The 13387-nt window shown below is 41.1% G+C and overlaps 1 protein-coding gene across 2 annotated transcripts; it reads left to right on the forward strand.

Moving 5' to 3' along the window:
• The first annotated feature begins 202 nt into the window (after positions 1-202).
• Positions 203-6061, forward strand: LOC111959166 (homeobox protein OTX1 B). Of its 2 annotated transcripts, none has more exons than XM_023980679.3 (4): positions 203-640; positions 2660-2835; positions 3412-3614; positions 4533-6061. In XM_023980679.3, the coding sequence occupies exons 2-4, from the start codon at positions 2739-2741 to the stop codon at positions 5322-5324; spliced, it is 1092 nt and encodes a 363-aa protein (XP_023836447.1). In that variant the 5' UTR covers positions 203-640; positions 2660-2738; the 3' UTR covers positions 5325-6061. The 2 variants fall into 2 exon arrangements, with proteins under 2 accessions (XP_023836447.1, XP_023836505.1); XM_023980737.2 differs by having other exon boundaries at positions 212-640; positions 3463-3614.
• The last annotated feature ends 7326 nt before the right edge of the window (positions 6062-13387 follow it).

Raw genomic sequence — 13387 nt, forward strand, 5'->3', positions numbered from 1 at the left:
CTACATATTTAGTTTTTATGCAAACGCAAAATCTACTACATGCAAATTAAATTAAGAACAACGTAGGCCTACTCCATAAGTAGAGCTTTCAATGTAATGTTTTTTTTTTTAATTAAGTATAACTTTTTCCAATTGTGGGCTCTCACGTGGTATAGATTTATTTAAGCATTTGAAGGGGAGGGGTTTTCTTGCAATCCTCGCAATTGACTGGTTACCTCTGTCGCCTGTAAGGGCGCACGGGCGCTTGGATTGGACGAAGTGTGCCGTTCTGCATGTGTTTTACGTTCATAGAAGGGCAGGGTAGGCAGAAGGTGATCAATCTCCATCSGTCAACATTGGCAATCACCTTACCACAGTGCAAGACGCACAAGATAATGCGATTGATTTGATTTTTATWATATTTTTTCCAATTGTGAAATTTTCCTCTGACGCACAACTGGGGTTCAAATTGGAAAACTGCGTTGGTTGATGTAAACTCCTTATTTGCAGTTTGCGTATTTCTCATCCAATTGTGTGCGCACCTTCTTACGGTTGTCTCGCTTTCAAGAACATTTTCTCCATGTGGATATTYTTGATGTACGGGATCTTCTTGGCTTGACTACAAATAAAGCAAATAAGAAAACAGGATCCCAAACGCAAGGTGAGTGGTAAATGCAAAGTTTTCCTTGTCTTATATAGGCCTATGTAGTCCGTTCAGGCTACTTCCTTCTGGGTTGTTATTCGTCATTTTGATGGAATTATTTATACTATTGAGGTTACTGTAATCTATTCATATTCTTTTAAAACGATGTATTTGTATTTGATAAGACTACGAAGTTTGTATTTAGGTGCAACTTGCGTTGGAAACTGTTGTGCGCTCATTGAAAATGGTCATTGTAAATGGTCGTTGTAAACAATCACGCTCGTCAGGGGAAGCTATCAAGAATTACCTGACAGTAAACTCCCCATTGGAAATTCAGTTTTTATAGTAAATTAATATCCTAAATGCTACTTCTGGTTTGGTTGTGCACTTGTTATTTAAATGGAAAAACTCTGAGGCCTGACAAGACACATGGAATGTATATCTTTGAGGTGTTGTTAATTAATTTAGCTCATAAGACCTTTTCTTATAATGGTATCCCTGGGGCTCTCATCTGAATCGCAATAGAGTTAATTTTTCGCCATTTACATTTGCTTAAACTCCTTCCTGCGGTTATGGAAATACAGTGAAGTATTTACGCCTCAATACAAATCCATCAGCTGCTCCGTGTCCACAGCATGGACCCAAGTAGGTCTATTTAGAGGCCAAATACATTGTAGCCAGTCAATGAAGTTAAAAAAACAAACCTATTTGTTTCAACCTTTACATTAAGGCACCCCGTCCAATTACTGAACTGCATCTACATATGATATCATATATGCCATCAGGTCTGTTGGTTTGATTTGATATCTAGATTTGAATATTTTTCTAACTTGATACGCTTTGGAGCATATTTAAATCGGATACACATTTTATTATCAGGGTATAACCATGTAATAACAATGATAACAACGATTAAAATCCATCATTAGTGTTATTTATTATATAAAAAAAAAAAAAATCTAAGTTAAAAACAAGCCATTTGATAATATGTGACATCTGGTCTCTGCTGAAAGAGAATGTTCCATTAGGCMGTCGTGTAGAACACACCTCAGAAGATGTGGATATTATATAGGCCTAGAATATTTCTTTGTCAAATATAATGTCATGCAATAATTTGACAAGCAGCCAACTCCATTTTCATGTCAACATGAAACTTTGGACAATTTGTTATTTTACGCAGGCGTAGCATGTCGGCCCTGTATAGCCTATAGGCCTATACAAACTACGTTATGAAATAGTCTAAAGTTGTGCTGATTATGTCATAAAATGGCCTACATCAACAGTGAAATGGATTATAAGGCAGTGTATGTGTAGTGTATGTGTAGTTTATACAACGCTTGGTGAAATCTATAATTTATGCAGGCTGTTATGACTCTTGACATGTTTGTGAACCCAATTATCTGGGTCCAAATGCATGCTTTATTTTATTGATCAAAGTCATTCATCTTATCTCGCAGGCCTCTCTATGCACCGAAAATGTGCGTAATGGCGAATGTAATGTTTTTAACAGTGGATGCATTTATCAAAACAAGGGTTTAGAGGTTGGCCATAGGAGTCATGCGTCAAATGGAATTAATACACGACTGGCGACAGATTTCATCCGTAATTATTTCTTTACTGTAGTGATGGATGACTGCAACCTGAGTTTATAATTGGATATCATTTAGCCACGTTAACGCGTCATGTCATACTTTGTTTGAAACCTTTGTAAACGGCTAATCTTTGGATTTTTGTTGAGGGAATCGGCTTTTTGATTCGCTTTTGATACGACTCGGGTGAAAGTTTGAAGTCTCAATCAAAGAGTCCTATAGGCTACTGGAATTTAGCAACGTTTTGAAATTGGAAATATAATTTGGCTTTGATATTGTCTCAGGCTATTTCCAATTGAATTAACCATCATTTGAATATAGGGACATTTTAATTATTCAAATCAAATGTAGTTTGCTGAATTGCTCTTTGTAGGCTACTAAATATAAATGAGTAACCAACAGAAATATATATTTTCACATTCTACTCACAATGCGTTTTCAATTGCAGGATTTCATCAAGGGACTGCAACATCGGGGGAATCGAACWTTTCCGCACSGACTTTGGTTTCCCCGTGTCCGTTTCTAGCATGATGTCATACCTCAAACAGGCCCCGTACGGCATGAACGGAATGGGGCTCAGCGGTACGGCCATGGACCTACTGCACCCATCAGTGGGGTATCCAGGTAAAACGCCCCCCAAACACTTCACACTAACTGTGCCAAATCCGAATCACCTGTGACGTTATATTGGATAGTTGTCTGTTGCGCATTATAGAAAAATGTAGGACCGGGTAGCACACACTGCTCTCCGGAAATACATCCCATGTGCATTATCACACTTCCAAATGCACGGAAACGCATAATTAAACACAAGTTGGTGTCAACTTATAGGATGGTATGATTTAATAACAAGATTCATTCCTTCGCACTATTTTCCGTTTCCACATGTTACATGACTAAGTAATAACTGTTAGACCTAGTGTGATTACAGTGAAGGCCTATTGTAGTGCAGAATATTATGTGATTTAAACCTGTTATATATATATATATATATATATATATATATATATATATATATATATATATATATGCTACCTATATATAATTCACAGGTTATTTTCGTTTTGAAGAAACACTTAACTTTGAAGCTAGCTATTTCTGAAATATATGAAAATATGAGATGGAAGCTTTGAATATTTATATTGAACCTCGTTTGTTTTGGTGAACAATGTTTTTTTTTTCATTTCGTTTTATTATCAGATCGAAATGGCTTCGAAGAGTTTCCATTGACAGGTTTCTATTCCATTTCAGCGCATCCGAGGAAACAGCGGAGAGAGAGGACAACTTTTACTCGTACTCAGCTGGACATTCTGGAGTCACTTTTCGGCAAGACGCGCTACCCAGACATTTTCATGCGGGAAGAAGTCGCACTGAAAATCAATTTGCCTGAGTCTAGAGTCCAAGTTTGTACAGAATTGCAATTATTTAGTTACTACTGTACTGTAGCCTACTATTGTTTGTGTGAACTTGTTTGCCATTTGTGGGAACTTGCTGAACTTCCAGTGCAAAACTGCAGCGACCAGGACAAGGCCTATTACTGCACATTTCAATCAATACTTTACCTTTTATTTAGGATTTTAATGAGTTTCAACAAGGTTGAGTATTTATTTGGGCTAAATGTTATGTATCCTACACTGCAATTCAGCTCTTAGCTGCAATTGTATACTACACAAATAAACAATATGCAAAATCTGTTATCATAACTGGTTCTGATAGTTCAACAAACACATACAATTCCATGTTTTAAAATATCATTTATGTTCAGCTCTCACATAAGGGCCGCCTTTAGAACTTATGAGCCCCCTTTTGAAATGGGTGTGAGAGCCTTTATGTAACCAGCTTTTGTACCCCTCTCACAGGCTTACTGCAATTATGGCAGCTTCCTCTAGAGTTTCACTGATTTGGCTGAGAAATGTGCACGGTATGCAGGGTAGGCAGCCAAGCCTGTGCAGAGGTAGCCTGCAAATCGAACACTGACTCCACAACAGTTCCATGCCATTTCCAAGTGTTTGCAATGCCTGAAATGGGATAGGAGAATCAGCGAATAAAGAATCATGTTGTTTTTTTGACCTACAAGAAGATATGACCGATTGGTTGATAGAGTTGATATTAGTTATGCCTTTGCAATGAAGTACTATGTATGCCATTAATTGTACAAATGACAAAGCATTCAATATTATCAAATTTAAATAGTTATTCAGTTTGTCGCAAGTTGGCATGACCAGTTTGACAACTGCTTACTCAATCAATGTTTTGCAAATTTGTTTGGACAGTTGACAGACAGCATTTTAAAGTTGACCTCTTTGCCTCTTGTTGTGCAGGTATGGTTCAAGAACAGGAGAGCCAAGTGCCGTCAGCAGGCCCAGAGTGGAAACAATGCTAAAGTCCGGCCTGCCAAGAAGAAGTCCTCTCCAACCAGGGAGAGCACAGGCTCAGAGAGCAGTGGTCAGTTCACCCCTCCGGCAGTGACCAGCACCGGCTCCTCTTCCTCTTCCTCTGCCTCGTCCGGTGGCTCTCATCCCTCCGGCCATGGAGGCCAAGGCCTGAGCAGCACTTCTACCTCCGTCACAGCCCCAGTGTCCTCCATCTGGAGCCCTGCGCCCATCTCCCCGGCCCCCGCACCACCCCCTGTCCCCGACCCTGCTCCTCCAACCAGTGCCTCCTGCATGCAGAGGTCTGTGTCAGGTACTGGAGGCACGTCCTCCTACCCAGTGTCCTACAGCCAGACAGCGGCGGCCTATGGGCAGGGCTACCCCGCCCCGGCATCAACGGGCTCCTACTTCGGAGGGGTGGAATGCAGCTCGTACCTGGCCCCCATGCACTCTCACCACCACCCCCACCATCCGCACCAGCTCAGCCCCATGACGGGCTCCTCCATGTCTGGCCAYCCRCACCACCAYATAGGGCAGACCTCAGGGCACCACCACCATCACCACCCCCACCACCACCAGGCCTACAGCGGGGCCGGSCTGGCCTTCAACTCCTCAGACTGTCTGGATTACAAAGAACAAACGGCCGCGGCCGCAGCCTCTTCCTGGAAGCTCAACTTCAACACCACCGACTGCTTGGACTACAAAGACCAGGCCTCCTCCTGGCGGTTCCAAGTCTTGTGACTTTTTTYCCYCCTTTCAAATAAGTATTTTTGTTTMGTTTTTTTGTTGAAGAGCTWTTTTCTTCAAAGCATTAAGAAGTTAACTAATAGTAGAGACAATTATCAAGCCTTTTTTAAGTTAATGTTTGGAAAATTCAAGTGACGCACAGATGAAAAAGCCTGTCTTCTTCTTTGACCATTTTATGAATCAACAAGCTTGAATTGGATCCACTCACCCAGACTTTGGGACATCAAGGAATATTTTTCTACACATGAACTCTGAAAATTGCCCTCCAACAAGTTTAAAGTATGTAGTTTATCCCTTTGAGTTAGAATAGTTTTTTCAGGATGGAGCAAGAGCACTGTGTTATGGATTTTCCATAAATATTCCCAAGAACGACCAATTGAGGGCGAACCTTTGTCACAAAATTTGTTTTATGGAAAAATATGATATTTTATGCTCATGTATTTGATATAGGCCTACCCATTAGAGACCATTTAAATTGAGAAATTAAGATGCTGCTATTGTTTTCAGTTTGCTGATATTCAAATTWATGTTAATTCCAACTTGAATATTGTTCATTGTCCGGACTGTAGTGTTGTATTTTGGAAGTTTAATTGCAGCACTTGTTTATAAGGTCAAAGATTTTGCTATTGTTCTTTACGAAGAAAATGTGAGTTAGACACGCAATGTCAGTATTCCAATGAAATTTAAAATGTACATTCGTGTCTTTATAATAAAGATTCGTTAAAAACATGGTTGGTTTTTCCAATGCAAAGAGTGTTCTTATCTGAAAGTAGTGGTGCTTAGTGGTGCTTTTGTTGGCAGGTTTAGATTACATTAATTTAAATACTTGGACGGCCCTCAGAACTTTATTAAGAAACTTTATTAAGGAATTAACATATTTTAAAAGTAGTATGTTGTAAACAAATGTAATTTTAAATTCTAAATTCAAAGGCTATTAATGGATTAATGGACTTGGCCTAAAGATGGTTTTATTTCTCTATTTATGTGCCACTTTATTGCCATTATGATTAGGGCTCTGTGTTTTGTGCGATCATGTGACATGCCTTGATTTGAATATGTATTTATAGCCTTTTCATCAAACTATCCTCTTTTCATGTCAGATATTCCAGCACCATCCTTAAACAATTGCTTACATTTTGGGCGTATTTCTAATTTCTGCATCAAGCTTTAAATGCAGGATAACATCTTGCTATGTCATATGATCACGCAAAACACAGGGCCCTAATTATGATATATTTTCATTATCCCCCTGAGAGAAGTTGTCATTTTTATATGAATGTTGATGAGACAAAATAGCACAACACATTTTATTATGAACACACGCATTTTTACATCCTGTTCAACCCGTCTCCATTCATGTCAAATCGAAGAAAGACTAGGTATGTTATTTTGACTTAACATTCGGTGAACACAAAATAAAATAACCAAAATCATGCCCTTAGATTATCCCATTTTATAATAGGCCTACTTCAGTGATATAGGGTATTCATTAACAAGTTTGTCTTTTTAAATTGAAGTGCGGCCTCAAATGGGAACGAAATGGGCCTACGAATGACAATTGCAATAGGCTATCGGTTCYTATCATTTGTGTTACATCAAGTCACATATTTGTAGTGATCCTTCATCACAAAATGCATAATAACTTTCAGGTTTTGCGTTTATTTGTTTTGAGGAGTGGAAATTTGGTGTATTTCCCAAGAGATATGTAATTATAACCCACAATAAGACGTCAATCTCCATTATGTATTCTCAGATGTATTTAATAACACCCAAAATTATGTTCACGTTTATTTTGGGCTCTGTGATTTAATTTGAGGGACTGTCAAATGTGTGTGTGTGTGTGTGTGTGTGTGTGTGTGTGTGTGTGTGTGTGTGTGTTTTTGGTTTTACTATCCTTCCTTGTGAGGACCAGAAGTCCTCACAAGGATAATAAAACACGGAACATTTTGGGGGACATAAAACAATAGGTTTAGGGGTTATGGTTAAGGGTTTGGAGTTAGGGGTTAAGGAAAATAGGATTTTGAATGGAAATCAATTGTTTGGTCCCCACAAGGATAGTAAAATTAGTGTGTGTGTGTGTGGGTGGGTGTGGTGCAAAACTATGAATGTGTATATGTGGTGCAAATTGTAATATTCCTATACTTAGAAAAGCTTATTTGCATTTCCACTACCAACACAACGCAGGAAATTCCTAACACAATCCCTCCTGTGGCCCAAAGATGCATTCTCCTTGGCCACCACCAGCTCAATGAGTAAACTTCACAGAGGTTCAATCATAACATATTCAGATTAGCAAACATGTATCCTGGCATGCTGAGCATTTATCTTTGCATGTTGACAGTAATGTATAATGTTGTTGATCCAAGACACAAAAAGAGGACAAATCACGATTTTAATTAACAGAAATCCCTGTTCTTGCGGTGTTCCACACCACAGTCGACCAGCTGGACAAACAGGTTTGGGTAAACATGGCGTCCAGGAGGAGTAGCCGACATGACGTGTGTTTGCCTGGCTGTCTCCCGCTGGGCAGTGCCAGTATGCCGCCACCAATCCCCCCCCCCCCCATGCAAACAGGCCTGAATTTACTACATTTGCATCCAACAAGGGATAACTAATCTCCAGGCCATGTTCAAGGAAACATGGCAGCTCATTTTTCTGAGCCGTCCCTGTCCCAAACACCTGTTCTGATGTCCCATCACTACAGCAGCCAACTGCTCCTATGGATGTGTGCAGTATTGTTCAGATGTGGAAACTTTGACAACACAATGTGGGGACAGTGTGCTGTATTGTCGTTAATGACAAATGGCATTGTCCTACTAGACTCACGTTGTCCTGTTAGATTGTCAGAGTTTGATAAACAGTAACGTTTGCTTTGATGGTATACTAAAAAGTACGACTTGTAGAATACTTAACTGCTTATGATTAGAATTAAAGTCGCCATCTAAACTCCGACTATTCCGACCGTCATGACTTGGGGAATCTACATAGATCTACAATCAATCTACATTTTGAACACATATCAAGTGGCCTGTCCTTTCACACAACCAAAAACAGCTAAGTACAGAAAGCGGTTATAAACTTGGGTCAATTTAGTTGACATTGCTTTAAAGGGGATATCCTCATCCTCACCCGGTCCTTACCCTCAGTAACCCCTCAAGTAGAAACTCTTGAGTCCTATCTCAACTAGAACCAGGTGACACTCTGACCTTGGCGGCCTAACTCAACCTCGGTCTAAATAATTCACAGAGGATGTGGCAGCCAACAGCGAACGGAGCTACTTCCTTGATTGCCTTGGAACCTGCCAGTGACCTGGGTGCTCGTAGACGAGGCGTCTGTCCGCCAGCTGAACCGTGACAGTCGTCTAAAGTTTGCATGTGGAGGGCTGGCTGAGTTTGAAGGAAGGGAGATCCGCAGAGAGATGGCTGGATACAGGCCTGTCCAGGGCTCAAATAGTATTTGAAATCTTTCAACATCTTCCAAATACTTTGAGCATTTGCTTGAACCTGCCTGGAGTCCCAGATGGGTGAGGTTTGACGTTTTGGAATATTCCATTGGTTCCTTTGTGCCAGACAAGCTCAAGCATGCACAGCTCAAGTATTTGAGTGATTTGAACCCAGGTCTGATACAGGCTGTAGCAATTCCAATCAGGTGCAGTACAGGAGGCTCCACTCATGCCATCTGATTGTGGGCCTCTAAACAACAGCTATACTCAAAGCCATAATCAAATCTATGAATGAGTATATGAATCAAATATATCTGTGAATCTCTGTCTGAAAGACTAACAGCTATACCTCAATGTTTTCCAATCTGATTTGACTTGCTCCTCCCTTGGCTACAGAAAATTGCCAGCGTGTTGTTGTAATTATGATGTAACTAGGTAGGAGAAGGTTCAGAAGGAGTTTTGTTGGAGTTGAATTGCTAAGATTTGAAGTGCATTGAATTGTCTTCAGAGAATCATATTTAAGTGATGAGGTCTGTCGTGTAAGGTACACACCCCGCAAATGGTATTTAACAATTGTTTTGCTTTTTCTCAACCACCTTGTCAAACCTCCGTCGTACCCTAAGGCTGACGAACCTCTAAAAGATCCTCCAACACACTCTTAATATGTTTATCTAAGAGAAAATACAAAATGGAGGGCTCCTTTCCATCCGACCACATCTTCCTCAGTCACAACCCTGCGAAACACCAACAAACAAAACAGCACAACAGCTTCTCGACGAACGAAACACCACAGAGGGGAAAAAAAGACAAATCATGGCTTCTGATATTGTGCACTTTGCCACTTCCAGCATATAGCCTCCTTGTGTATATTTTCATATGGAAATCCCCTTAGCATGGCGGGTAAATAGATTACGATATAGTGGGGGATTAAGGATCGCCGTGCACTGCAGTCTCGCTAATCCCAAGAGCAGACTGTCAACAGCCCCTGACATGTTCGGGACGGGACTCCTTCTTCGCACACAAAATGGCTCCTTCCTCCGCTACTTAAAAATCAAATCTGGGGCCTTCCCGTCATGAATATTCCCCACTTGTTATTCTATCCCGAGGAGTTGAGGACAGTTCACGATTGAACAGTTCACGATCAAGTATTCACTTGTGTGGTTTTGGGTGTTGTAACTTTGTAGTAACTTGGTTGATATGGAAGTACACGTTTAGTACACTCAAATGTAGTATGTATGAGATGCAATGGTTTTCCCGTAAACATCCTTCACACATACCACTGTATTTCAGTTCAAATACAGTGCATTTCAATATATAGTACAAGAGTTCAGTGTATCCGAACAAAAACACAGTGTGTATCATGAAGGATACCCTGACATGGAAGCACTACCTCCAAGTGGCTCTTCCAGCTGAGTATCTGTGAGCTAAAGCAGGGCCTCTCCTTGAAACAAACGGCGATGGGGAATCTCTTTGTCGGGCCGTGCCTAAGCCTAATCTAATGATTCAGATGACTGGGGGCCGTACTTAGTGGGATAGCCAGTGGCTCGGTTCAAACAAACCCATACGGGGGGGGAAGTTTCCCAAGGATGAAAAAATAAATAAATAACGTTTTCAATTCTAGCGCCTTCCAGGCAACCCCCATTAACTTCAGTCTTGGAGTGCCAGGAGGAATGCGAGAGCTGGGCATTTTGCTGAGCTTGATTGAAGTCAGGTTTAAAGGGACTAATTCATTACACTACACCCAAAAAGAGCTATTTACTGGTGTTGTATTTGGGGCCTCGAACATTTAAACTTGGTAACCAAATAGCCTCAAAGAAAACATAATTTCCCTTATCAAATTTATGACCATGTTTAACGTTTTAATAAATAAAGAAATCCCTTCTGCCACTTCATGTAAACGTATTTACAGAACATTTTATTTTGTACCAGGTTTCATTGACTTGGGCTCAGATTGTTGACATTACTCCCGTGATGTCACACACACCACATGCACTCCCGGGGCTCCTGAGTGGGGCAGCGGTCTAAGGCACTGCATCTCAGTGCTTGAGGTGTCACTACAGACAGCCTGGTTCAAATCCAGGCTGTATCACAACCGGCTGTGATTGGGAGTCCCATAGGGCGGCGCACAATTGGCCCACCGTCGTCCGGGTTTGGCCGGTGTAGACCGTCATTGTAAATAAGAATTTGTTCTTAACTGACTTGCCAAGTTAATTAAAGGTTCAATTCAAAATGAAGAAATAATAATTACGCCCCGTTGAAGCTCCTGATAAAATGTCTAACTTTGTTGTTTGAACAGGTGCATTTTTCTCCGAACTGTTACTCATGGAGTATATTAACCAGTGGCAGTGCCTCAAGTTTGCTCACCAGACGTTTGGCTGATTTGATTTTCACTAAGTGACTCATTTTCCTTCCTGGAATATGAATGTGCTGTATGTAGAGTGTGCGCTTTTGTCTTACACTTACACACACGCAAGCGAAAGAACGCTCCCGTCTTTCTCACAAAGGAATCATAGACGTTTTTGTGGCAAAAAAAGAGGACAGGGGTGAGATCTTTGATCTTTGATAGGAAGTAACAGGTAGGCCCTCTAGTTGTAAGATGAAGCCTAGCTCTGTGATTTGCCTTGTGGTTACATGGACTCCTAAGGGATCAATGGACACCTATGCTACGACTTGCCATAATTGACACTGTGTTTAACCAGTTATTTCATGATTACAGTGAATTGTATCCGTTTCCCTCTCAGTTTCTAAGTCAGTATCTCGATGTTTTAGTCCTACATGGCGTAACATCGCTTTTAAGGTATTCTACTTATTGTGGCACGGCAAAGAAACAAATCAGTATTTGTTTCTGGTTGACGTTGTTTAGTTGTTTTGTGGCGTGTCCTCGCGTGTGGGTGCGTACGGATCTGAAGAGCCCTTCGGTGGTGGTGTCACCATTTGATTGACGGGCCAGCGCAACACTAGAAACCTGGGATTAAGGTTGGCCAAGCATAAACAAACACTGCTATTTTAGGGGCCCAAAGGCAGCAACCAACATGTCCAAGAGACATTTGACTACCTTCATGTGTCACTTGTACTTTTCTCCACTCTTGTTTAGGTAAAGCCATTGTAACACATTTGAGTTTGACTACCTAGCACCCTCCCAGAGTTTGAATAACTGCTTTGCCCAGGGGTGTAAGGTTCATGTTAGGGCACCCCCATAAAGGTTGAGAATGTTTCCATGGGTACTCCTAGAAACGGTGGTAGTGGTAACCACTATTTTGAGGGCATCTGCAAAAATTTTGAACAATGCATTCTCAATTGACATTATCAGTTGCTTTCTGTTGTTTGTCAATGGACATTTGAGTTAATTTGTTTTAGTGGTCTACTTTGGACTTGGAAATCAGTGTCACTAATGTCACCCATTCCCTTAAGTTACTTTTTGAGGATGGTCTTTAGTGTTTGGTCTTTAGTGTTTTTAAGTCATGGATTTGCCTTCAAAAGCTGCAGATTAGGATGAGATTTATTTCCGATTAAACCATAACCTCTCCTTGTACCAAGAGGATGTCATTGCCGATATGTAGATATGAGAGACAGAGATATGGGAACAGAGACAGAGAGAGAGAGACAGAGAGAGAGACAGAGAGAGAGACAGAGAGAGAGAGAGAGAGACAGAGAGAGACAGAGAGACAGAGAGAGAGAGAGAGAGACAGAGATATGGGAACAGAGACAGAGAGAGAGACAGAGACAGAGACACAGAGAGAGACAGAGAGACAGAGACAGAGATATGTGTAATGTTTACTGTTAATTTGTATTGTTTATTTCACTTTTGTATAATATCTACCTCACTTGCTTTGGCAATGTTAACACATGTTTCCCATGCCAATAAAGCCACTTGAATTGAATTGAATTGAATTGAATTGATATGGGAACAGAGACAGAGAGAGAGACAGAGAGAGAGACAGACAGAGAGAGACAGAGAGAGACAGACAGAGAGAGACAGAGAGAGACAGAGAGAGACAGAGAGAGAGAGAGAGAGAGAGAGAGACTGGCAGATAGTGGGATTCAAAGTAGCTTGGTCGGCTATGAATGAGCCACGGTGGATGTTGCAAACTGTAATATACTATTGTGGTTTTTTATGATCTCCATGATGGAGAAGTTGTGCCTCAGGTCCATCCTTTTTAACCAACTTCAGATATGATGGTCAATATGAAATCAGTGTGAAGGTGCACAGAATAGTATAGTATATTGCTGAGGTCAAGGGCATGCGATGCCTTGGTTGGGTTGCTAGGGAGTGTAGTGCTAGTGTGTGTGTGTTGTGTGTGTTGTGTGTGTGTGTGTGTGTGTGTGTGTGTGGTGTGGTGTGGTGTGTGTGTGTGTGTGTGTGTGTGTGTGTGTGTGTGTGTGTGTGTGTGTGTGTGTGTGTGTGTGTGTGTGTGTGTGTGTGTGTGTGTGTGTGTGTCTGTGTGTGTGTGGTGGTAGTGTGGTGTGTGTGTGTGTGGTGTGTGTGGGTTGTGTGTGGTTCTGTGCATTAGCGTCTCCTGGGGTGAGAGGTCGCCAAGTCGTCGGTGCCGACTTTTCAGAAATTGGGTATTCTTCTCTTCACGTAGATCGTCATTTTTTAGCTTGGGCTCGCTGA

This window comes from Salvelinus sp. IW2-2015, linkage group LG1 (genome assembly GCF_002910315.2).
Source record: "Salvelinus sp. IW2-2015 linkage group LG1, ASM291031v2, whole genome shotgun sequence".
NCBI classification, from domain to species: domain Eukaryota; kingdom Metazoa; phylum Chordata; class Actinopteri; order Salmoniformes; family Salmonidae; genus Salvelinus; species Salvelinus sp. IW2-2015.